General features: G+C 48.3%; 1 protein-coding gene across 1 annotated transcript; it reads right to left on the reverse strand.

Moving 5' to 3' along the window:
- Positions 1-596: 596 nt before the first annotated feature.
- On the reverse strand, positions 597-23,622 carry LOC135387715 (host cell factor-like). Its single transcript, XM_064616813.1, has 21 exons — positions 23,452-23,622; positions 21,093-21,405; positions 19,547-19,755; positions 17,608-17,945; positions 17,440-17,557; positions 16,030-16,260; positions 15,839-15,966; positions 14,603-14,798; positions 14,393-14,547; positions 14,267-14,326; positions 12,270-12,507; positions 11,094-11,237; positions 9,722-10,162; positions 7,750-7,832; positions 7,627-7,636; positions 5,782-6,345; positions 5,612-5,715; positions 5,074-5,202; positions 2,684-3,191; positions 861-918; positions 597-800 (listed from the first exon to the last, which is right to left on the reverse strand). The coding sequence occupies exons 1-21, from the start codon at positions 23,609-23,611 to the stop codon at positions 758-760; spliced, it is 4,230 nt and encodes a 1,409-aa protein (XP_064472883.1). The 5' UTR covers positions 23,612-23,622; the 3' UTR covers positions 597-757.
- Between the last annotated feature and the right edge of the window lie 112 nt (positions 23,623-23,734).

Here is a 23,734-nt window from a genome sequence, read left to right on the forward strand (position 1 = left end):
CAATCCTGCTCGACCGAACCTGCTTGAACCCAATGCAGATCGGATGGTGCTACACGGCCGCTTCCAAGCAGGATCGAACTTTGATCCTCCTTGACTCAAGACAGTTCCCATAACAGGATTGAGAATTTCAAGACGGATCGACGGACGCCATTTGCATCCTCGACCCCGGTGAACTGTCATAACTTAAGACGGACATACGCGCGAAGCTACAAATGATGCTTACATCGGTATACGATAAATTACCACTAATATCGCTGTTATATAGGAAACGCGAAATTAATGAGTTCCGTTTATTCATTTGCACATGTCAACCATTCAATGCGCATTGAAAGTGGCCGTGTAGCAGCGTCAAAACTCGAGCGTGCTCGGGAAGTTCAATGCAGATCGGATTCGAGAAGGATCGAAATGCCCGTGTGACAGGGGTATAAGATAGTACGCATTCCTACAGACATATCAGTGTGGGAAATTTACCGGGTGAAAATCGGGTTTCACCCTAGGAAGCAACCTTCAATTCGGGGTGCAAATTTGGGGAACAGTCGGGTTAAACCCCAAAACTTCATGCTCTACCGATAGAGCCCCCAAGAGGCCGCAACATCTCGTAATGGGGGTGGGTTTATTTGTCAACACGACATTCTCGTCAAATGGTTGCTGTACAGTGTGCAGACATGTTCGGTTGGGAAAACAAAACAATGTATATGAATAAAGATGAAATTGCCGGTTCTGGAGAGGGTGGAAAACTTCAGATCCAACGGGCCATTCAAGTCTCTTCATTCTTCACCTTTTTGGAGGAGCCAACTTTCCTGTAATGGGAGGAGGAGGAGTTAGCCTGAGCGATGGGAGGAAAACGGCGCGCATCTCACCCGTCGCCGGGCCTCTTGGCTCCAATGTTTCCGCGGCCAGGTGTGGCGTTCATCCCATCTGAAATACGTGTCTCATGAGTTGCTTTAGTCAGGCACGACGCGACGACTTTCGCAACAGAGCCGTTTATAGGGAGAGTTTGGCCATTAGGAGGAGCCTAACTCAAAGCGCGTCATTGCAACGTCACGGCTGAGCCACCTCCCTCACCGTGCTCTATTGTTGTCCCGTTGTCAGCCGGTCGCCGACGCCACGTTGATGCTGATCGTTGTTTACGATGGAAGGCGGAAAGACACGTGCGTACATTGTCCTCCGAAAGCCCTTCGTCCTTGAACTCTTTCAGTTTGGCAACAAAGCCCCCAGCTTATCACAGGCGGCTGTGGGTCATAAACCGGTTCTTCCTGTAGATTACATTCATTGCGATAACAAAGCTGACGGACAGCACCAATATGGCGCGCACCAGATGGCTAATAAGCGGATTCTGCTTGGATTAAGACTTTTTGGGCGGCACAACGACGACTCCACCCACGAGGCGGCATAAGATCAAAGAATGGCCAAACTCTCCCTATAAATGGCTCTGTTTCACAAGTGATGTCAACGCCACCTAGATATACACAAAAACGCGAAACAACGAATGGGCACCGCCATTAGTGTCTCCACCCAGTGGCAGTCGTAGGAACTGTGCACGTATGAACCACGACCTACATTATATAACTAGGGTTCCGGGTTTTTGGAGTTCATTTCTGGGCGTTACCGGAGGATGTTTTTCGGAGTTCATGGTTTTTTTCCAAAAACAGAGTTTTTCGGAGTGTATGATTTACAGCTCAGTTAATATGCAAAATTTGGAGAAAACCTGACGACTCACGCAGTTGTACAGAAAAAAACGCAGTAGTCACATTTATCGCTTCAACGCTAAAAAGACATGAGCTTAATGATACATTTCGTACGACTCTGAGGTGTTCCGCAATTCCAAACGCACCTTTTCCGCGTGTAGTGCTCACTGTTATGCGGCAGTACTTACGTACGACAACCTCTCCATCGCGATCGCGGGCCGATGTGAACTCCTCGAAATCTGAGTATTCCTCGACGTAGCCGCAGGGCAGCTTTCGCTTGCGTCCCATATTGTTGTCAGCACTGCAACTAGTTGCCCTTTCAAAAAAGGTCACTCCGTACGACCTCGGTTCGATGCTTACTCTAGTGCTTAGGTCACGTGTGGGACAAGGAAATCGGGAAACAGACTGGGAGAAAACCCGGGCGGTGAATAGGGTTGCCACCGGGCCGGTATTATACCGGCACGGCCGGTTATTTGCTCGCTCTGCCGGTTGCCGGTAGGAAGATGATACCGGCAGCCTTTTGCCTGTATTTGTGGCTCAACACCTTTCAAACGGAACTTGGTGCCTGCTTGTACGTTTTGATACAGACCCCTCATCAAACAGACAATTTATTAAGTATATTAGCGAGGGGCCACCCTCACTTTTCTGCCTCAGAGCTTGACGTATTGGCAAACTGCTACTCGCGGCAATGTTGCTGCGGCATCGCCGCTCAACCGGCGGTAGGCACACGCGATTCATCACAGCACTTGTCTGCGATTTGCCCCCCGACTTCGGCTGCTTTTTGGCCAAACTCCCGGACAATTTCCCATTTTCCAGGTTGCTACACACCCTGATTCATACGCCTTCCATTTCACCCGAGAATTCCCCGATGACACACCAAACGGATCGTATCGCCCGATTTCTCCCCGAATTTCGTAAATTACACCCGATTTTCCCCTCCCAATTTGAAAAAAAAAAGAAATCGTAACACCCCAAAAACAAAGAGCCCTACTTACCCTGCAGCCATCGGACCTGGGTGGCCGGCCCGTAGCCCTTGTCGTTGCGCGCGGCGATCCGAAAGATGATGGCGGGCTTGCTGGTGGTGTCGACGTGCGCCGACGCCAGGGAGGCAGACGGCACCGTGCACGCCGCCTGGGGGCCGCAGTAGACGCGCACGAAAGCCAGCTGCGACGGGTTGGAGGTGACCGTCTTGGCCGGGCCCATCCCCCCCTCCCCCGTGGTGGCCGACCGGACCGCGAGGTACACGGAGTACTCCGTCACGTCCCCCGCGCTCCCCTGGGGGGCCTCCCACGAGAGGTGCGCCCCGTCGGGGCCCTTGCTGATCTTGATGGCCGAGGGGGCCCCGGGGTAGCCCGGCAGGCAGGTCTTGAACGCGGACACCTCGGACCAGGGCCCGCGGCCGCACGCGTTGATGGCGGCGACCCGGAACTTGTAGGCCGTGCCGGGGAGCAGCTCCTGCTTCTGCAGCATGGAGTGGTCCGGCACAGACACCACGTCTACGTCCTGCAACGAGATCTCGTGTTTTTTTTTGCATCCGCGGTGTCACACGGGGACAATGCTTTTTTTTATAGGGCCTGACTTTTTAGGGTTATACTCGATCACATCCGATATTTACCCCCCTGATTCAAATCGGGAAAAACGGGGTTTAACCCGATATTTCCCCGAAAACTGGTGGACCAGGGGGATCCAAAGTCATCGTAAGTAACGCAGAACTTTTGAAACAGTGTTGTAAATGCATAAATAGGCTCACAGAGACTGTCAAACCAGAGACCCTGCTGCCACTTTTATGTCTTGTAAACCGAAGATTTACACCTGATTCAACGTGATTCAACCAGAATTGGGCTGAATCAGGTGCAGTTCAACCCGATTACACCCGAACTATTGAAGCAAAATATAACCCGATATTTAACCCCCCTGATTTTGCTGAAAGAATAAAACCCGAAAAGATCAGGCCCTAGCTTAAAATTGGGGCCTGACATTTTCGCGTCATATTTTCCAGCAGTATCAGGTGGGTGGGTGGGGGTGAATATTTGGCTATATTTTGTTTCAACGATTCGGGTGTAATCGACCTTCGTCGGCATAACGCACGGCATAACGCACGACACATTGGCAGACACAGAATATCAATACACGTATTTACGAAGAAAGAAGGAAGTCACCGAAAAGGTTAGCCGGCTGTCCCTTCTATGTGTTCCAGCCTCGGAACATCAACTGCCATCATGATCAATATTTAGTCCACGCATATAAGAGGCGACAGGGAATGTGATTCGACAGTTTGTATGATCACATTTATGCATTTACAACAGTTTCAAAAGTCAAAAGTTTCAAAGTTCCATGTTGGTTGCGAATGACTTCGGATCCCCTGGTCCAGTAATTTTTGGGGATATATCTGGTTAAACCCTGCTTTTGCTGAATTGAATGGGGGGGGGGGGGGGGTAAACATGGGGTGTGATGTGGTACAACTGTAATAAGTCGGGCCCTAGTTATAATTACGGGTTACGCTATGTCAATGTTTAGGTCAATTTTATCATTGTAGTGCACCGGAAAACTTCATTATCAATGAGAGCTACTATCACTATGAGGCACAACGAGGTGCAGACCTGAATCTGCACGCTAAACACGTTCACGTTTTCCCCCATGTAGACGGGTTGCAGGGGCTACCCAATGCAACGGCCATCAACGGTGTTATCCCCCCTCCGCCTATGACCACTACTTTATCAGGCAAAAAAAAAGTTTTACTAAGTGAATAAAAGAGAGCTTTGATCTTAGCTCATGTATGTATTTATCAGTGATGGCCACTAACTACTTCTACAGTTGTTTAACTATAACTACTAAGTACGTTGCAATGGAGTAGTTTAACTAGTAGTTCAACTACTTTTCAGGGGAGGTAGTTTAAACTACTTCTTTAACTAGTGCAATGTATTTTAACTACATTTATAACTACTTAACGTTGTCCATCAACACCAATCCCATTCTATAGTGTTCTTGGACACCTAAACATGAATCACAAGCAGTGATAAAAGTGAAGATTTAGTACACATGCACGGCACAATTGCTCTGCACCTCCGTTCTCATCAAACAAACAGCTCAAGGTAAAAGTCGGAAGCACAATCCTGCCGTAAAGCTTGCGGAAAAATCGGAAGTAGTTGGCCCCTGCAGTAACCTAACTACTGTAGTTAACTACTCGAAATAGTAGTTTAACTAGTAGCTGCCACTACATTTCTGCAAGTAGTTGATAACTACTTTTTAACTACAATCAGGTAGTTTAACTAGTAGTTTAACTACATGTAGTTAACTACTGGCCATCACTGGTATTTATGTACCTGCCCCATACCCGCATACGCTAGCATTATTCCCGATACGAAACTAGCTGAGCAAAACTCACGTCATCTTTGCGCTCCAGCTGCTCCGAAGGCAAGAAGAAGTGGGAGACGAGCGATGAAGTCTCCTTGAAGATGCCCACATCGTACCAGAGTCCATCACGCTTGGCTGGAACCACCACTTTAGCCTCCACCTGAATTGAACACGACACATTCAACTGCAGCCGAACATTAATTGTGCGCGCCTCAAAACTGTGCTCGACACGAGCTCAAAACATAATCAGCTCTCCCGACCTCTTTCACGAACTTAAAGGGACGATCGCGTTCAGAAACCGGTCTGCGAAACACGTACTATGTCCGGAATTGGCCAACAATCCGCTCGGTCTAATAATCTCACCAGAAAAGCGCCTAAATATTAAATAAACTAAAATCTAAAGATCAGCGTTTGCTTCCGCAGTTGCAGATGCTCGGGCAAACACGAGATCGGACGAACTTTGGGGATGGGAACTTGTCATCTCCACATCCTAAGGATGAAACTTAGTTGAACTGAATGAGATCCGGCAACACTGTCTGCACACATCCAGCGGTGCCCCTGCCACTTACTGGTTTCTTCTCTTCCACTTTGATAGGCGCTATCCCATTGGTGTTTGCGCTGGGTGTGGGCGTCACTGCCGACATGGCCGCCGACGCCAGGGTGGCCAACGAGTCTGTGAGAGAAAGCAAAAATTGTGTAGACCCAGATCCCACGCGGGAAAAAGGAAAAATCGCTGCACCTGTGTTTTCTGTGGCCGCCGCAGTTACGGGCGCCTCGGTCGCCATGGCCTCGTCCTCTGGTGGCTCCGTCGTGTCCATGGCTTCCTGCGACGAATCCTGCAGGGCGTTGTGGGTGTCCTCTGCAGCCTCCTGCATGGGATCCTGCTCCGGAACAGCCTGGTCCTGCCCGGCGTCCTGCGGAATGTCGGTGTCTGGCACAGCGCCCTCTGCGGGATGATCTTCCTCCTGCGGTGGTTCCTCCTTCGGCAACTCTGCCTGCTGGGGTTCGTCCGGCGGAGGTTCTTCCTGCAGGGCTTCATCCTGCGGCAGCTCTTCCTGTGGGGGTTCTTCTTCGAGGGGTTTCTCCTCGGGGACTACATCTTGGGGGGCTTCGTCCTGCAGGGCTTCTTCCTGAGGAGGCTGTTCCTGTGGGGCTTCGTCCGCCGGGAGTTCGTCCTGTGGGATATCGTCCTGCGTGGGTTCGTCTTGCAAGGGTGTGTTTGCTAGCAGGGGTGCATCCTGTTCTGGTTGTGCCTCTTCGGACATTTCCTGCTGGGGCTCTTCTTGCGACCCTGCTGGATCGGCTGACGGTACAAGATTTACAGTTACTCAGTAGCTATAATAAAGTAACATAAAAGCAAGCTCGGACTGTAAGATACCTGCACAAGACGTTTAGCGCGACAGATTACTTGGAGACGAAATGTACGCGTTCACAAACACAGTAATAACATTTTCCGCCGTTTGCACGAGTTTCCCCCCTTAGTTTGGCACGTATTCGTGCATATGTTGCACATCTGAGCATATCTTGAACGAATAGCAGTCGTCACTACCGAAAGGGTTATATGATAATTTCCCTCCTAAACTTCACTGACAATACATACGACGAAAGTGATGCTTGGACGACGGATACTAGGAACCTCAAACCATACTGTCGAACATATTAAACGAAGTACTTACTGTTTTCGGGAAAGTTGATGTATTCCATGATTATCGAAAAACGTCAATAAACTTCGTACAAATAAAACGCGCTAAGCCTGCAAAACCGCCATGATAGTTTTAGCAGAATTCGCTCAGTGTTGCCAGGTGGCGTTCGCGAAAAGCTGCAAGACTATTCTCGACTTTCCTCTGGAACAACAACGCCAGTTCGGCCGCGACGCATTTTATGGTGGTTTAGCCCTGGCTGTCAAAAAGTCATGATCCACGTGACGCAAAGCCGAATACCATCATCTCAGCAACAGGCCCTTGTTGTCGGCTGTACAGCAAAACACAATCGCGCGCGCGTCAAAGCACAGCTGGCGCCATCTATTGAATGTGTAGGGAACCTCCTTCGTCGCCGCCAGAGTCATAGAGCATGCGCAGAGCGTTGTGAAAAAAGTTCATTGATTTGGCATTCCTTTGCTTGTCAGCACTTTAAGGTTCTAATTCCAAAACAATACACATTTGATGGGTTACCAGGGGGTAGTCTCACGATTTTCGTCTTGGAGGGGTGGGTGTGGTACGACATCCATATTTACAGCTTTCCTGGTTTTTTCTTCTCGCAGGCAGGGGTTCAAGATCTCTCTTTGGGATCTTAGGGGTGCTGGAAAGTCCCTGGTCGCATCAAAATTCCCGAGCATGCCTTTCGGGAAACACTCTATAAAACAACATAATCATGGAGGAACCTCAGAACACCGTTACTCCATTTACCATTACTTACCGATAAACCGATTAATTACAGTTACTCCAAAACGCGTCTTGGAGTGAAGTGTCCCATCCACGCATAAGTTCAGCTGACTGACCCTATAAATGAGTGATCCGTAGAGACACCGATATAGATGAGGGGAAATGCAATACCTTTATTTACATGCGGCCAGAATCATATATACAAATAACTTCCTGACAAGACAATGACGGATGTGTTAACAACTAAAAGAGATGATGCGCAAATTCAACATATTTAAAAAAAAAAAAAAAAAGGTACTGTGGGAGAGGGAGTGCGGGGCTTATGCCTGAAGGTCTCCCTCCAGAACTGCTGCTTCTTCCACGGCTATGGTCTGCTCTTCTGTTTCCCCTCCGCTGCTGCTTTCCATGCCTGAAAAAAAAGCGTTCGACATTGTAACCACCATGACGGTTGCGCACGTACGGGGAGTTCAAAAGGTAGAAGTTACGTTGGGCGGAGCGAATGGACAACTAATGTCTTCATTAAGCCTTGTTGGTTATATACAGGGTGTATGCTATAAAACGTCAGTCACATTTTCGTGCAAAAAGTGATACCTCCTTGATGCTATACCTCTATCACGAAAAGACTTTCTCTGCCTCAAAGTGAATCATTTATGCTAGAGGAACCTACGAAACGATTGTGGTTACCTAGCATTGTGTAACAAAATAAATATGACCATGCAAACTTTCACCTCCATCCATCGGTATTGCGCATAGGAAACACATGAAGACGAAAGTTTCCGTGGCCGTGTTTACCTTATTACGCAGTGAATGGTAACCACAATTTTTTCGTAGGTTTCTCTGGCATAAGTGATTCACTGTATGGCAGCACAAGTCCGTCTCTCAAATAGATATAGTGTCACGCGCGAAAATGTCACTGACCTTTTATAGCATACACCCTGTATATAGGGCCCCGGGTTTCCCGCGATTCTGCAAAACATCGCGGAATCCTTCGTTTGGCACAGAATTTCACGGAATCCCTTATTTTTAGGGGTGTGCGGATATTCGAGTTCTCGAATTCGAATCAGACATCAATCATTCGAAGTATTTCATTCGCGAATCAAATACCCAATATTCGGATTTCCAACTATCCGCCGTTCGACGAATCAACCATAGACCGTTCGCCGAATACGAACGACACCTCCCGAAAGTGGGCTTCACCTAAAGCTTCCCTGCATGAGGTGAAGCCTGCTTTACGAAACTGATCATGCTGCAGGACCAGCACAGACAGATTGTAGTTAGCTTAAGATAACGTTAGCTCAAGTTTATTGTGCATACTTCGCCTGAGGAAGGGGCGGCGCCCCTCCCGTGTGCAGTTTAACGGTGGCAGTGGGGGACTTCGATTTGATGCCTGGAGTTTGCCTTTAAAGACTTCTAAATAATGCCTACAACAGAGAGAAAAAAAAAAAAAAAGGGATGTCCTGTAACTTCCACAGGGCATGTATTGTAAGCTCCTTCCTATAATCTCCTATAATCTTCCTATAAACTCTGTAGATGCTGAAAGATCTTTCAGCAGATATAAAATCATTGCAGGTGACAGAAGTTCCGTTTTTGTTAGAGGAGAACACGAGATATCATGTATGTAATGCTGAGCCACAACAGTGCTTTCAATCTGCAATTTTATAAAATATTTTTGTTCCCATATTATCCGAGAAAATAAGGTGTTTCCCCATTGCAAGCAGCCGTTCCCTGCTAGCCGCATGAAAATCGCGGAATTTACGAGTCGGTGCCGCAGAATTTTGAATTTGTCGCAGCACACAACCAGGGACCTTAGTTATATAGTAAATTAGTGGGTACAGTAAAAGTAAATCTTTCCATGACTCCTGTTAAGGTGATTAAAACATCTACACTGCCTTCCGCGGTTCTTCTTTTTCAATAACGTTAGGTTGCAAGGTGAATTCCAGAAACACTAGCTAACATTAGAAAGAGAAGGTTGAGTCGTAATTTCAAGTTGAGGGACACTCTCAACAGGCCTCTTGTATCTGACAAAAGAAAGAAAAAAGCTTGTACACAAAGATACTTAGATCCTGAAGTTTTAGGGTACAACGCGATTCTTCCCCCGAATTTGCGCCCCAAAGTGAAGTGGCCTCTTTAGGGTGAAACCCAAGTTTTACCCAGCAAAATGCCCTCACTGAAACACTAGCTTGTTTGGCAGCAAAACAATTACACCGCCAATGCTTACCCCCCCCCCGAATTCGAAAAAAAAAATTTCCCCAAAGACCTTCGGGCTCTAGAGATAACGGAGGAAACAGACCCCCTTACCCGCCGCTTCTACGAGCCGAAGTGCTGACGCTGGTATGGTGGCGTACGTCACACCGCCGGCCTGCGTCCCGCTCTGGTTGGCCATTATCATCACCTTGGCCCCCGCCGTGGACGTGGCCGAGATGGGCAGGCCGCTCAGCGCCTGGGTGCTCACCACGGTCACCTGCTGCTGCTGCTGGCCACTCTGCACGAGCCGCGTGATGCCCGCCGTCCGCGGCCCCGCCGTGGTGGTCACGATGGTGAGGACCTTCTGCGCGGGCGATGTGCCCGGCTTGCTCTGGATGGTGATGGCTCCGCTGGGCAGGAGGCCCTGCGCTGGCAGCGCCACCACCTGCTGGGCGCCCGCCCCCTGAAGCTGAATGGTGCCCTTGGCCGGCAGCGTCCGGGTGCTCGGCATGGTGATGGTGATGGGTGATGATACGCTACTACTCATCTGAGTTCCTGAAACAACGCGGCACACACATCATCAGACTCGCGGGGTCGCACAGGGTTGCTGCGATAAAGTACCGTGCCTACAAAACTACATAAATAAAAATAAAAATAAAATAATATACAAAAATTAAAAAATGTGTCTCAACCAATGTGCGCCAGGATTTACGAAAGAAAGATGGAGCGCTCTACGTGAATGGTGTTAGCAGCCGTGTATAGTACTAATTTTTCATTGGGCCTAATTAATTAGATACTTGGCTAATTAGGTAACGATGCGTTACCTAATTAAAATTATTATTAAATTATGTCACTATCTTAACTCCCACCAATATTGGCTGTAGTGACGATTAGGGTGCTGCGGTGCACCCCGAAATGCGAGAGACTGGGGGGTGTTCGGAACAAGGTACTCTGCGGCTTTTCTTTTTTCTCGAAGAACGCCATGCGAAGGGCGTCCAACATTATAGCTGAGGAAGTTTAGGCTTTAATGGATGTTTAAGAGATGAACATTTCTAAATTTCCGTTCGTTATCCGAGAGCTGAACAACTTGCTGAGCAACATTCATATGGCCTGTAAGCATTTAACACACCTTGCAGTGCAGGTTACAATGCTCAAGTTCTCAAAAACTGAGCTGCACAGACTGCTTTCCCCGGTTCTGCAATGAGCTGCTCACCTCCTCCCCCTTGACGCCACCGTAACTCAAGTGGCTCGGCCTGCTACAAGTACGTGAGCCGGGCCAACGTTGGTCCGGCCCTGGGGCTCTCCACAAGACTTTCCAATGCTGTTCAAGGGTGGTTTCACAACCTGTGATCTAATGCATGGTGCAAGCACATCTTTTCGCTTCGTCATTTAATTTCACGCGGCACTGCACCTTTCCGCACCTTGTACATTTATTACGCCTATTTCGAAGAGATTCTCCTCAAGTGCACCGAAGTACAAATCTTACGTGTCGGTGCAGCAGTTGTGATGATGGTGAACGCTTGTTGTCCAGTAAGCCCAGAGGATGACACCACTATCATTTTCACACCTCCTGCAGTAGTCACTGTGTTGAGCTGTGCTCCAGCTGGTAGCACCGATGTTGTCTTTGCAGCTATGAAAAAAAAAAAAAGGAAAGTTTTCCTTTGCGTTACAGATGCCATGAACCAGCGATCGTCAGAGGACCTTGGCACCAAAGTGTCAAACCGATATTGCTGACGCCATCTTCCAGCTGACCCGGAACGGAGCCGGTCGAAGAAATTTAGATTACCGGTTCAAATAACGGTTCAAGAACGTTGAAACCGCCTATCCGGTGTCCTCTGAACTGCAGTATATTTTTTAACGTCACTCCGAGTGGACTTTTGCTGCTCATTTGTGATAGAGCCGCCTGTAATCTGCGGTAGCATAAGTAGCGTTCCCATTAACACGGACGAACGTGGAACAAGTGTTTTCCGGACTCTAATAGATACTGTATTGGTAGAGCTCTTCGTTTTCGCGTTAAACCCGACTTTTCACGATAGTTCCCCTCCGAACAAGCTTTCAAGAATTCGGCTAAAACCTAATATGTACCGGAAATCCTCGCTGTCCTTCAACTTGTCATGCTTGGTAAAACGTCGGAAAAGTGAATCGTAATATCATCGAAGGGAGCTATTCGTGACAACCTACCTTACCTACATGGCCGAGATGTATACCTAACCTGACCCAACCCAACCCAACCCGACCCAACCTAACCTAACCTGCCTCCCTTGTCCTCCTTCTATGATCCCCCTCCTGCAGGCGTCAAAGGCGAGCATTTATGGAGCTCGGGCATGTGTTCGAACACTGCGGTCACTCACTGCCCCGGTTCCGAGCGCAAATATAAGGATTCTTGTGTCTCATCCCAGTGTCACGGCAGTGGCTTGGGGGGTGTTGCTTCATACGCCTTCCGTTTCACCCGAGAATTCCCCTGATGACATCTCAAACAGGGATTATAGTGCCCGATTTACTACACATGGTTCATTCAGCGAAACAGTTTTGAACCAGGTGACGTTTTCATGAACCGGTTTGAACCGACGCACACCTCGCTGCGGGGCTGAGTCTGACCCGACAAACTTTGGTTCAACGCCCAGCTGCGTACACCCCCCATCGACTGCTGTCCCCAACATACCTTGTCCCTTGGGAGCCGCTATGACGATGGTCTGCTGTCGAGGCGCGGGCGAGAGGGTGGTGGTGCCCGTGGCCCCTGCCTTGGCGACACTCACGAGATTAGAGGGCACTGTACGCAGCACCGTTGTCATTACTTTCTGCACGCCCGGACTGCCGGTCACCACGGTGGGCTTTGTTCCGCCAGCCTGCGTCGTCACCAGCTTCACGATGGTGGCTCCTTGAGGTATCACGCCTTTGCCCTGCGCATCAGATTCGTTAACATCGCTGCCATTAAAAGGGCTACGAACGCCTACGACGAAGCCCCGCCTGACGCCGTGGAATTCAACTAACTTTGTACTCGCACGAGCGACATGCTCGGGGAATATTCCGGCGGAAGAAAAAGCCTAAGCACAGATCACAGAGACGAAGTTCCGTCCCACGTCACGTCGAGCATTCGCACGGTGCAGAACACCGGGAGTGGCATACTGCGCACTTAGCAGACGACACCGTCAGCATCTTTCCCGTCGTCTGCTACGGAATATCTTGTGACTGTGTCGCAGGATATTCCCCACGGCTATCAGCGTACGTGCATACTGGACGTTGAGCACTCGTGCTCGGAAAGCTGTGACGTTTTTCGAGTCTTCCACTTCTGCAGGCAATGTCGCTAGCGTGAATGTGTTGAGCAGTTTGATATTGCTTGCCATCACTGACTCTTAAAACATGTATCCGAGAGGATGCCCTAAGTGCAGCCCCGTGTTCTTTAACGCCCTTCTCCCCTCTCCTCACCGTGGACGTTGAGGATATGCTTAGCTGAGCAGGTGAACATCAGGATGTACATGGCTATTTTGATGTGTTTCAGACACTTCCAAACGGACGTCTGTTTCCTGTCCTTTACCGTTAGCTACATTTATGCTCGGATGCTGCTAAAATGGTGCACGTGTTAGAATCGGGTAAATACGGCGTCCTTTTACGGGCTGTAAAAATGTTGCAGGGCTTAAAAACTGAACCAATCGGAGCTCACTTAACGCCAGTCCTCTATTTTAAAAGAGAGGGAACGGCACCTGAGAATAGACCTTTGGTATGACTGGAATGAATGGATTTCATTGGTTGCGATGGACTGAAACTAAAGTATATTCTTTTAATGGATCTCATGGCCCACATAGAAAATTGCTACAGCCTGAAGCTTTAGGGTTAAACCCGATTTTTACCCGACAAATTGCCCTCACTGAGAAGTCAGCAGGAAAGCACACTAACTCATTTGGCAAATGTAGTTACATCATCGTTTGTACCAAACCAGTACAATCAGTTTGAGTAACTGAGCCAGATTTCTCCCCAAATTTAGCATACTGGGAGTTTTCCCTACCTGAATTTGCACTAATTTGAAGCACACATTTATTCACACGATTTTTACCGGCCAAATTTAGGAAAAAAATATTTCCCCAAAACTTCAGGCTCTACACATTCCAATGCGATCAGATGCACAGATTCACAACATGAACTTTGTGCCTTCACCTAAAACTACCGTGCACCTGGTCAATATTTAGAGTCTGAAGTTTTCGGGAAATATTTTTTTCTAAATTCGGGGGGTAAAAATCGGGTAAATAAACATGTGCACTAAATTCACGCAAATTCGGGTGAAAAAACTCCCGGTATGCTAAATTCGGGGAGAAATCGGGCTCAGTTGCTCAAACTAACTGTAATGGGTTGGTGCAAACGGTGATGTAACTGCATTTGCTGCCAAACAAGTAAGTTAATGCATTCTTCCAGACATCCCAGTGAGAATTTTCCAGGTAAAAATCGGGGTTCACCCTAAAGGGTGAACCTTCAATTTGGGTTCCAAATTCGGGGAAGAATCGGGTAAGACCCTAAAACTTCAGGCTCTATCAATATTTTTGGAGCAAGCAGGGAAACAAATGTACGAAAACGCATTCACGTAAATAATCCCCCGTGAGTCCATCAGCCAAACGTGTCTCATCACACGCGTGCGCTTGCTCCATACGAAAACACGTTCAGACTTGCCTGTATCTGCTGTGCCTGGACCGCCCCGCCTTTGCCTTGTATCAGGCTCACCTTGGGCATCTGCGGACGAGAGTCGTGAACCACAACGCCTCAACGGGTGGGAAAAAAAAAAAAAAAGAGACTCACTGTTGCCAACGTTACGCCCTGGGTCGTCTTAACCAGAGTGACTATCTGAGGCTGAGCGGCACCAGTGTTGCCCTTCTGCACGGTGATTATCTGCTTCCCCGCGGTCTTGAGAAGTGTGCCGGGGGCGGCAAGCCTCACGGTCTGCGTGGTTCCACCTTCGAGACAACTTACGTTACAACGGCCCCTACGCTATCCGCGACCTTCGTTCACCTTGAATGGTGCTCAGCTTGACCCCCTGTTGCGCCAGCACCGACGGAGAAACGACCCTTATGCCCTGGGGGGTCGTCGGGGCGGCCGTGCTCACTGTGGTGATCTTCTGCGTAGCCGCTGCAGCCGCAGCCAGGGCTGCCATTCCGGACATCTGCTGCGGAGCGGTCGACGTCGGCTGTTGCTGCTGCTGCACCTGCTGCGGGGCAGAGAGTTTCGTCACAAAGTCCAGACAAGTGCACTGGTTTCCCCACATGGTTAAAAAGGGGCTCTAAAATGCAAACGCAAGTTCTACTTCAACTTACGTTATGAGCTGTATTAATTTCGTACTCATTATCGCAGTTCAAAACCTTCAATCAGTGACAAAGCTACACTCAAAACTGTTCGCCTCTCCAACTACCTGTAGGAGCGCTAGTGTCGCGGTCTTCAAAATGGCGGAGGAAAGAATGATTGCCGGCGAACAAGTCAAGCTGCTTCATGCCTTCTTCCGCGAGACACGCTTCAAGGATTGTACAAATAACCTAACTCGCGTGTCATTTCCCGATGTCTCCGTTGTTTTCGTTCGCGCCACTCCTGCGATAGTATCTTTTTCCTCTTCCCCTTCTAGACGTTGAATATTCTTCTCCGCTGTAGATGTGCCCTGTGGAATCGAGCAGTGCTGTTGCTGTTTGAGCACACGAAGGAGAAGTTTCGCGTTGGTTTCAGGTCAGCGCAAAATATACCTGTCGTCTGCCGTTACTGTCATTCATCGAGTGCTTTTGCTGGAGTCCGCTAGGTGGCGCTTCTCCTGCTTTCTCATTGGATGCCACCAGTGTCTGCATCCTGGGGGTTGCATCTGTCGCTGCCAAAGACTGCTCTGTTTTCACCGAGTTTTTCTTAACGGTAGCGTTGTGTGAACTAATTCTGTCTGAACCGCAATAGTAATTGAAACACAGACTTTCATTCGAGAGCAATTTGTTTTTGCGTTTTAGTGCCCCTTTAACAAATCAATCAAAATGAAAGTGCTCGCTGTGTCGTGCACGAACTGCTTTCAGAGTGCAAACACCTGGTATAAGTTTTGCATCTTTATCGTTTACGCAAAGTATATGACAAATCTTTTATGGAGCACAATAATTGGGAAATGTCGTGCAACTTTTTTGAATATCCTATGAAGCACGGTTTCAAGATACCACCATTTCTTGGTTCATTTAACTTTCGAAGAAGCTTATACGGGCTTTCTTCACCCTGGGCCATACTCACCACTCCTGCGGGAAGAGTTCCGGTGACGGTCTTCACCACCTGTTGCCCCGTCGGAGTGGTCGCTATGACCCTTATCTGTTGCTGACCCGCAACCCCAGGGGATCTTGTCCTCACCAGCGTCACAGTACCTGGACACCCCAGCACAAATTGAGCATGCCCAAAGCACGCTGCGGGTCTCACTTGCAACTCACCGGGGGCCCTGGCGACAGGGGTGGTCGGAGGGGGCTTCAAGATGACAGGGGCGCGCGGGGGAGTCACTACTGGTGGACGAACAACCGGGGCTGGCATGGTGGGTGCTGGTGCAGGTGCTGGAGCTGGCGCAGGTGCAGGCGTAGGGGTGCTGGTTGGTGTTGTAGCCAAGGGTGCCATGCTCGTTGCGGGAGGCATGTCGTAACGTTGTAGTTGCAGCAAGTAGGCGTCCGCTGTCAAGAATCAGACGTTGCGCATAAAGGGATGGATACGCCCACGAAAGGAAGACATTTAGGCAGAAACGAGAAGTGTAAGACAGGTAGGATGCATGTACTGGATACGACGGTTCGGTCAAAATTTTCTGTCCAGTGCGCGTCAAAAACAGCTCCTATCTGGCAGGTTTGGACGCCAAGAAAGCACTTGACATAGATGAGAGTTCGGGAACCTTTGCAATCCTAAGCGCCGCATTTCACCCACCCCTCTTAGTTTTTTTTTGTTTTTTTTTCATTGCCCACAGAACATATTTGACACCATTTCAAAGCACGTCTAAATTAGCATGCCACAATTACCAGGTGGTTGAACACGCCGAAAATCCCTCGTATTACGACTGTTTATTACTTTTTCAGTGTAGCGTGCCGAAAGCTCGCATCTTCCATGGCTCGTTGTATGTACAAGCTTATGGTAAGGGCCAATTCTCACTCGGTTATGCCCGACACGACGTCGTGAGCGGGCGGCAGAAATAGACGCGCGTTTCCAGTGTTTGGAGAGGACAGATGTTGAGCCGTCGAAAACATTCCCGTTCGAAACTTCTTTCACAACGCCAGTGAGAGCTGGCTGGAGTGGGAGCTGGATGTTAAAAAATAAATAGCTTCGGAATTGTTTACGAGCCCTATTACTGTAGTAACGCTTTTTTTATTATGTTTCATAACATAGCGCATTGTGGTAACATCGTGGCAACGTAATTTTCGCTGTTCGCTTAACTCCAAATTTTTTCCGGTCTTTACGACTTCCAAGTTATCGGGAGTTTACTGTACTTCACACGCATATTTTCCTCAAGCAAACATAATCGAATTCATGACGAAAACCCGAGACTGGGAAAAAGACAAAAACAGACGACAAAAGACAAAGTCTCAAAAAGTCTCAAAGTCTCTTTTTCGTCATGGATCTTAGCCACCAGCTTGCTTGCTTTTTAACCATTTTATCTAATAGAATTCATCGCAAAAGAATATCTCGCTGGGCAAAATGACCGTCAAAGCCGACAAAAATCCGCTCGAACAGCACAATATTCCGTCGTTTCGTTTCAAAATCTGACGTCTCAAAGCGTCTCACTAGTTACACCAGTCATAAGAGGCCCGCACTCCTGCAAGGGCAGCACCAATACGTCCTGCACACACACACACACACACGCTTACCCGTAGGAACGGATCCCCAACAGACCTCCAACGTCGCCGTGGAGGCCCGCACGAGCTGGACCCTGGACGGAGCCGGAGGCTTCTCCGTCTCCAGGTACCACAGGTCCTTGCAGCACACCTACGCGGGGCGGGAATTAGCGCGGGCCCGGGAACGGAGCGGGTACGCACCTGATTATTCCAGGCCTTACGATAGCCGTCCCGACCGCTCCAAATGTACAGGCGCGAGTTGATGGCCACGGAACAGTGCCCCGCCCGCGCGCGCGGGACTGCTTCCTCGAAGACTTCCATGGCCAGCTGTTCCCAGCTCATGGACTCCAGGTTCAGAGAGGCCAGGGTGTTGGTGCACTTCCACTCCTTCTCGTGCGTGGAGGCCTTGTTCTCGTCCATCACCAGGGGGACCCACCCGCCGAAGACAAACATCCGCTGGCCGATCAGGGTGGCGGAGTGGAGGCTCCGGGGCAGCGGCGGAACGCCGGTCACCACGGGCTTGGCCCACGTCATGGATTCTGGGCGGAAGACGCAGAAAGCAAAAAAACGTCACGAGAGGCGCGAGCGAAGTTTTAAAGGGGCACCGAAGCGCAAACATTTTCTCGAGTGATGGCCAGTAGTTAACTACGTGTAGTTAAACTACTAGTTAAACTACCTGATTGTAGTTAAAAAGTGGTTATCAACTACTTGCCGAAATGTAGCGTGCAACTACTAGTTCAACTACTTAACTACAGTAGTTAGGCTACTGCAGGCGCCAACTACTTCCGATTTTGCCGCAAGCTTTACGGCACGATTGTGCTTCCGACTTTTACCTCGAGCTACTTGTTTGATGAGAACGGAGGTGTAGAGCAATTGTGCCGTGCATGTGTACTAAATCTTCACTTTTATCGCTGCTTGTGAATCATATTTAGGTGTCCGAGAACACTGTAGAAGGGGACTGGTGTTGATGGACAACGTTAAGTAGTTAGAGATGTAGTTAAAATACATTTCAGTAGTTAAAGAAGTAGTTTTAACTACCTCCCCTGAAATGTAGTTGAACTACTAGTTAGACTACTCCATCGCGAAGTAGTTAGTAGTTATAGTTACACTACTGTAGAAGTAATTAGTGGCCATCACTGCATTTCTCATCTCGGGATGAAAGATGCTATTACTCTGGAAGCGGTACAAACAGAACAGGGGTTCGTCTGCGACACTGTTTGAGATTTAAGCCAGAAGGAAAATGCAAATTCATGCCTTCCCTCTTCATCTCGAGACACGGTGGCGCAGACGTGTATGTCCAATCGTCAGGGGAAATCGTTTGCGGGGACCCACCAGAGGCCTCCCCTTACTGTCATTCCTCTGGAGGAGTAGGGAAGAGGGAAAGGGCAACTGTGGCTTCTTTCGTGCTTAGTGAGGCCCCTAACTTTCTGCGGTGGAAGATCTACTCTTCCACGAAGTGGGACTTACAAATCGGCTGCATTCTGTGCGCAAGAACAAAACAAGCAAAAGAAAAGAAATCCAGCATTCTCCCGAGATTGCGTACCGAGCTGTCTTGCACGCTTTTCCAGCCTTTTGTATCTTTGCAAAGAAGACTAGAGTCAACCGTGTACGATCTCTCTTTGCACGTTGCTGTCTTCGAATTTCCTTTCGTCTGTTTAAGTGCACAGACGCTGATGACACCATTATAAGTGGCGTTATCAGTGCCTTCATTGCCTTTATTGTTGAAGTCGCGACTCATACGCGGTTTAACCCCGATGCCTTGCTTGCTTCTGCTCTGAGTGTAATAATAATAAAAATGAATGAATAAATATTAAATTAATTAATAAATAATAAAATTAATAGATAAATAATAAATAACCCACGAAAACGTCGCAGATCGACCGAAATAATTCTGCACCACATCGAATATTCCGCAAAAAAAAAAACTGACAATTCTGCGGGCACAGCAGGTTCTGCGAGGTCAACTCTGCAAACTTTTGAGGAATTGCAGAAAGCTAGGGGCTCTAGCACGTAGTGCAACGAACTGTGAATTGTTTAAACCCTGTCCCTCTTGTATTTGTTCTCTTTCATTCTGCCACGAGACACGTTCTTAGCCTCGGTGCCGTTTTAAGGCTCTCAAAGAACGAAACGACGAGCCTACCGACGTCCAGTTGCCAGAGATCCCCCAGGCGGCATCCGCTCATGCCTCCGTACACGATAAGCCTGGCCTGTCGCCCGTCCTTGGTGTGATAGGCGACCGCAGTGTGGGACTCCCTGGGAGGAGGAGGCTGTCCAAATACCTGGGGCATCTCCCAGGCCATGGCACTTGAGAAGGGACGCAGCTCAAGGGTGTACAGATCATTGAGGTACCTGCATGGATCACATACATGGTCAACTTTGCTCGCTCGCTAATTTTAAATCAGAGTCCCGTAAAGCGTAAGCCATTCAGAAGGTTGGTATATTTGTCTGTAAATATGTAAGTACGTATGCAAGTTATGTTTGTAATGTACTGTCAGGGACACTTCTAACTTTCTACTCGTTTCCGTGGTCTCGCTCCGATAAGCGCCACGCTAGCGGGCAAGGTCGCAAATAAAAAGTGGACTCGTCCGGGGGTGGCCGGGTGCAGACGAGGTATCGCATTTCCGCACGAATGTGTTGGGAAGAACGTGTAAAAACAATAAAGAAAAACGTAACAAAAGGAAAGCAGACGGTTTGAGAGAGAATTATATCACTATCTTAATCTGTTGTCACTTGCCGTGCCCTGTTTTGTAAGGAGCAAGATGATCGCGCTTTGTTATCGCGTCTGCTTTCCCTTGTTACGTTTTTCTTTATTGTTTTTTACTCAGTCCTTCCAACGCCTTCGTGGGGCAATGCGATATCTTGTCGGCACCCGGCCACCCCTGGACGAGCCCACTTTTTATTTGCGACCTTGGCCGCTAGCGTGGCGCTTATCGGAGCGCGGCCACGGAAACGAGTAGAAAGTTAGAAGTGTCCCTGACAGTACCTCTGTTAGTATCCCACTGTATATTATATATATGTCTGCACATAATTATTTGTGCATTTATGTCTGTATTGTATCCACTGTGAATTATGTGTATTATATGCGCCAATAGCATGGCCTTAGCGGCCATTCTTGGGCACTAACAAAAAAAAAAAATTATTATTATTATTATTATTACATATATCTGATTTCTGAACACAGCATGCTGGAGCTATTAAACAAAGTGATCAGGTAGGAACTCATGGACAGGCAGTAACGTCTCCTGTGTCGCGGAATATTCACCCGTACTAGAGAAAATACAGGCGGAGCAGAGCTTTGAATTGTTTTTGGGCTGCTAAGCACAGAGGCACTTTCAGAATGCAAGCAGCAGCAGAAACGCTCAGCTATATTAAAGCTGACATGGATTCAGAGATTCGGGTGAAGCTTGGTGGAGGACAACAGAGTCGCACGTGCATCATATTCAGAGTGAAATTAGTCTCTCGTACTCTGAAGATCCGTCGTCTGCCATTACGCTGACCACCGTAAATTTCTAGAATGGTGTTCTGCTGTTCTGAGTGAAGCAATCGGAGCTCTGTTCCAATAATAACCGCGAATAAAATTTCAATTTTAGGAATTTTTTCAAGATTTTTTTTCAATTTTTTCAACATTATCATGAAACCTCAGTCGAGGCCACCCCCCTTCAACATCATCATCATCATCGTCGTACCTGGGAATGTTGTTCTTGGGATCGTCGCTGTCGTTGGCCAGACCACCAAAGAGGTACGCCCGGCTCCCGATGAGAGTGAAGCTGTGTCCGAGACGGGGGCACGGGGGCCCCTGCGGCCCCCGTGGGGGTCGTGGCTTCAGTCGCTTCCACTCCCATCGGCTGGCCTGCAGCTCGTACAACTCATTGGAGTACTTCCCATACTCCACCATTCCTCCGAAGACGAGCAGGCGGGTGCCATCGCAGACAAAGCCGTAAGCGGCGCACCCTGGAGGGATATCTCCTTTCACGGGGGGCACGAACCATTGGTTGGTCGCTGCAAATAAACAAAAACAGTCTCGCTGGAAGCTGTACGTTCACACGAGCGACGTCTTCACGGAAGATTCTAATGGAAGAAAAAGAGAAAACACTGCTCACAGAGGCCAGATTCCGTCCCGCGTTATGCTGAGCATTCACACGGTGCGGAATATCTGGAGTGGCGCATTGCGCACTTAGCAGACGACAGTCGGCATCTTTCCTGTCGTCTGCTACGGAATGTCTTGTGGCTTTGTCGCAGGACGTTCCCCACGATTAGCAGTGTATGTGAACACTGGACGTCGAGCACTTGCGCTCAGAAAGAAATTTCAATTTCATTTGTGCTCCATAGTGTATGATCCTCAAAATAAATAATTGATTTCAATAAAATTATGGTATGGAAACAAGCTGGTGCGTACTTGACATGAACATCTTAGTTTTTGCAAGGGCACTAAGCTCTGGTATTTGCTGATCCCCCCCAAATGTCCTTTCTCCTTAACTCAATTGTTTTTTTCATGTTGACAAAGTGGATATTTGCATGACGTCAGAACTGGACAGAGACGAATGGTGATCTCATTTTCAGGAAGATGCTACTTCCTATAATTTCCTACCTTCTTTATTGTAAAACACACACTTCTTGTAAAATTCACTCCTGTATTTCAACTGAAACTTCTGCATTCACTGTGTAGCGTCGCACGTGACATAATTTATGAAGCCTCTTCTTGTGATGTTATCGAGTGTATCAGAAACACTCTCTTCATGGGCCATGGCAATCCGAAGTGATTTCAGTTCATTTTTGGAAAGACAACAAAGAAAAAGAGAGAACCGACACAGAAGAAAAAGAACAGACACAGATTACTACACAGTAACGATAAATTTATTGGGAAAACTATCTCCATAAAATTTTGACATGCCACTCCTAGTCCTGCAACTTTAATCTGTCGTCTGCAATTTTTTGTTAAGGTATACCGAAACCGAAAAAGTTCTACTACCACGGCTGTTCAACTAGAATCGCAATCGAGCTACGTCTTCGTTAGTTTTTATTACGTTTAAAAGTTAGGACCCAATAAAGTCTAGTGAAAAAGAAGTATTAAGGAAAGATCTAGCCGTTTCTTCTTCCTCAGCGCGCGACTTTTTGACGCAACAGACCGGGGCGCCCATTGCCCGCCCTGCCAACAGTCGCGAAATAGCAGACCACCACGCCCAACTCAATGCCTGTACGTATTTGCCAGTGCCAAAGCTGTTCAACCGCCTTGTAGTTCATAAAAACTTCATCAGCACTACACGACCTTGCTTTCGGGCAGACTGCCGTTTACCGCACTTCTAGTTTGTTTGTTTTTCAAGCAACCACTACGCTAGAAAAAGTGGCGCCAAGTTAAGCCTATCCACAGGATTCTCAAAATGGAGCGCCTTGAACGAAAAAATGCTCCTGTGGAGACACTACATGCAGACATCGCCACTCACAAACGAAAACAACCCCTCACTACCAACAGACATGGTGTGCGCGCACCCCACTGAAACGTCCAAGGGAGGAATGTATGCGAATCAGACGTCAAAGCTAATCAGTCGGGCGCAGATTTCCTTGGCGCGCGCCTGCCCTGACGATAGGAACATGTTACGAACAGACAGACGCCATATTGCCGAGGTCGCTGTCTGTTATACCGACCGATAATCGTCTCGTAGAAAAAGTATACGTCGTAGAAATCGTGAGGCGAATCGAGTATTTGCACGACTGCACCCACGATTAGTTCCCGTTGTATCGAACGCTTTACACTGCCTGATCGCTCAAAATGCCGGATATAAAACTTCCCATTGCGCCTATAGGGCGCCGCCATCTTGGAAAAGATGCTCGAAGTAAATTTTTAAAAGCGTAAACACGACCAGCAAAAGTGTAAATAACATAAACACAGTGCGCGGAAGAGGTAAAAACAGCGTTCCATGCCGCCTGACTTGGAAGCAATACTACATAAACATTTTTAGCGGATGATTGCATGCGTGTGTTCAAAGACAATACAGGTCGCCATATTGGTATGCTGCACGGTATGAGAAGCTACTCCGCATAACTTACATGTGTTGTAGACATGGAGTTCGTCAACGATTCCTTCGTTACCTCCACCGAAGACGATCATTAAATCTTTAATTGCGACAGCTCGGTGGCCATGACGAGGCCGAGGAGCAGGGCCTGTCGTATTTGTCACCCGCTTCCACTTCAATATGGGTGCCGCCATTTTGAATCATACCCACAATGCTGGCGAAGAGACGCAAATTCCCGTATGATAAACAACGCGAAATATCTGAGCAGAAACCGGTAGACTGTCACAAAACGTGCATGGTTCTTTACATAATACGCA

The sequence above is a fragment of the Ornithodoros turicata genome, chromosome 3 (genome assembly GCF_037126465.1).
Source record: "Ornithodoros turicata isolate Travis chromosome 3, ASM3712646v1, whole genome shotgun sequence".
NCBI lineage: Eukaryota > Metazoa > Arthropoda > Arachnida > Ixodida > Argasidae > Ornithodoros > Ornithodoros turicata.

Coding starts and splice junctions, on each gene's coding strand:
- LOC135387715 (XM_064616813.1), bottom strand. CDS start 23,611: ATGGCGGCACCCATATTGAAGTGGAAGCGGGTGACAAATACGACAGGC. Junction 21,406..23,451: donor ACTCCATGTCTACAACACAT/GTAAGTTATGCG, acceptor GTTTATTTGCAG/CGACCAACCAATGGTTCGTG. Junction 19,756..21,092: donor CCCAAGAACAACATTCCCAG/GTACGACGATGA, acceptor TGATCCATGCAG/GTACCTCAATGATCTGTACA.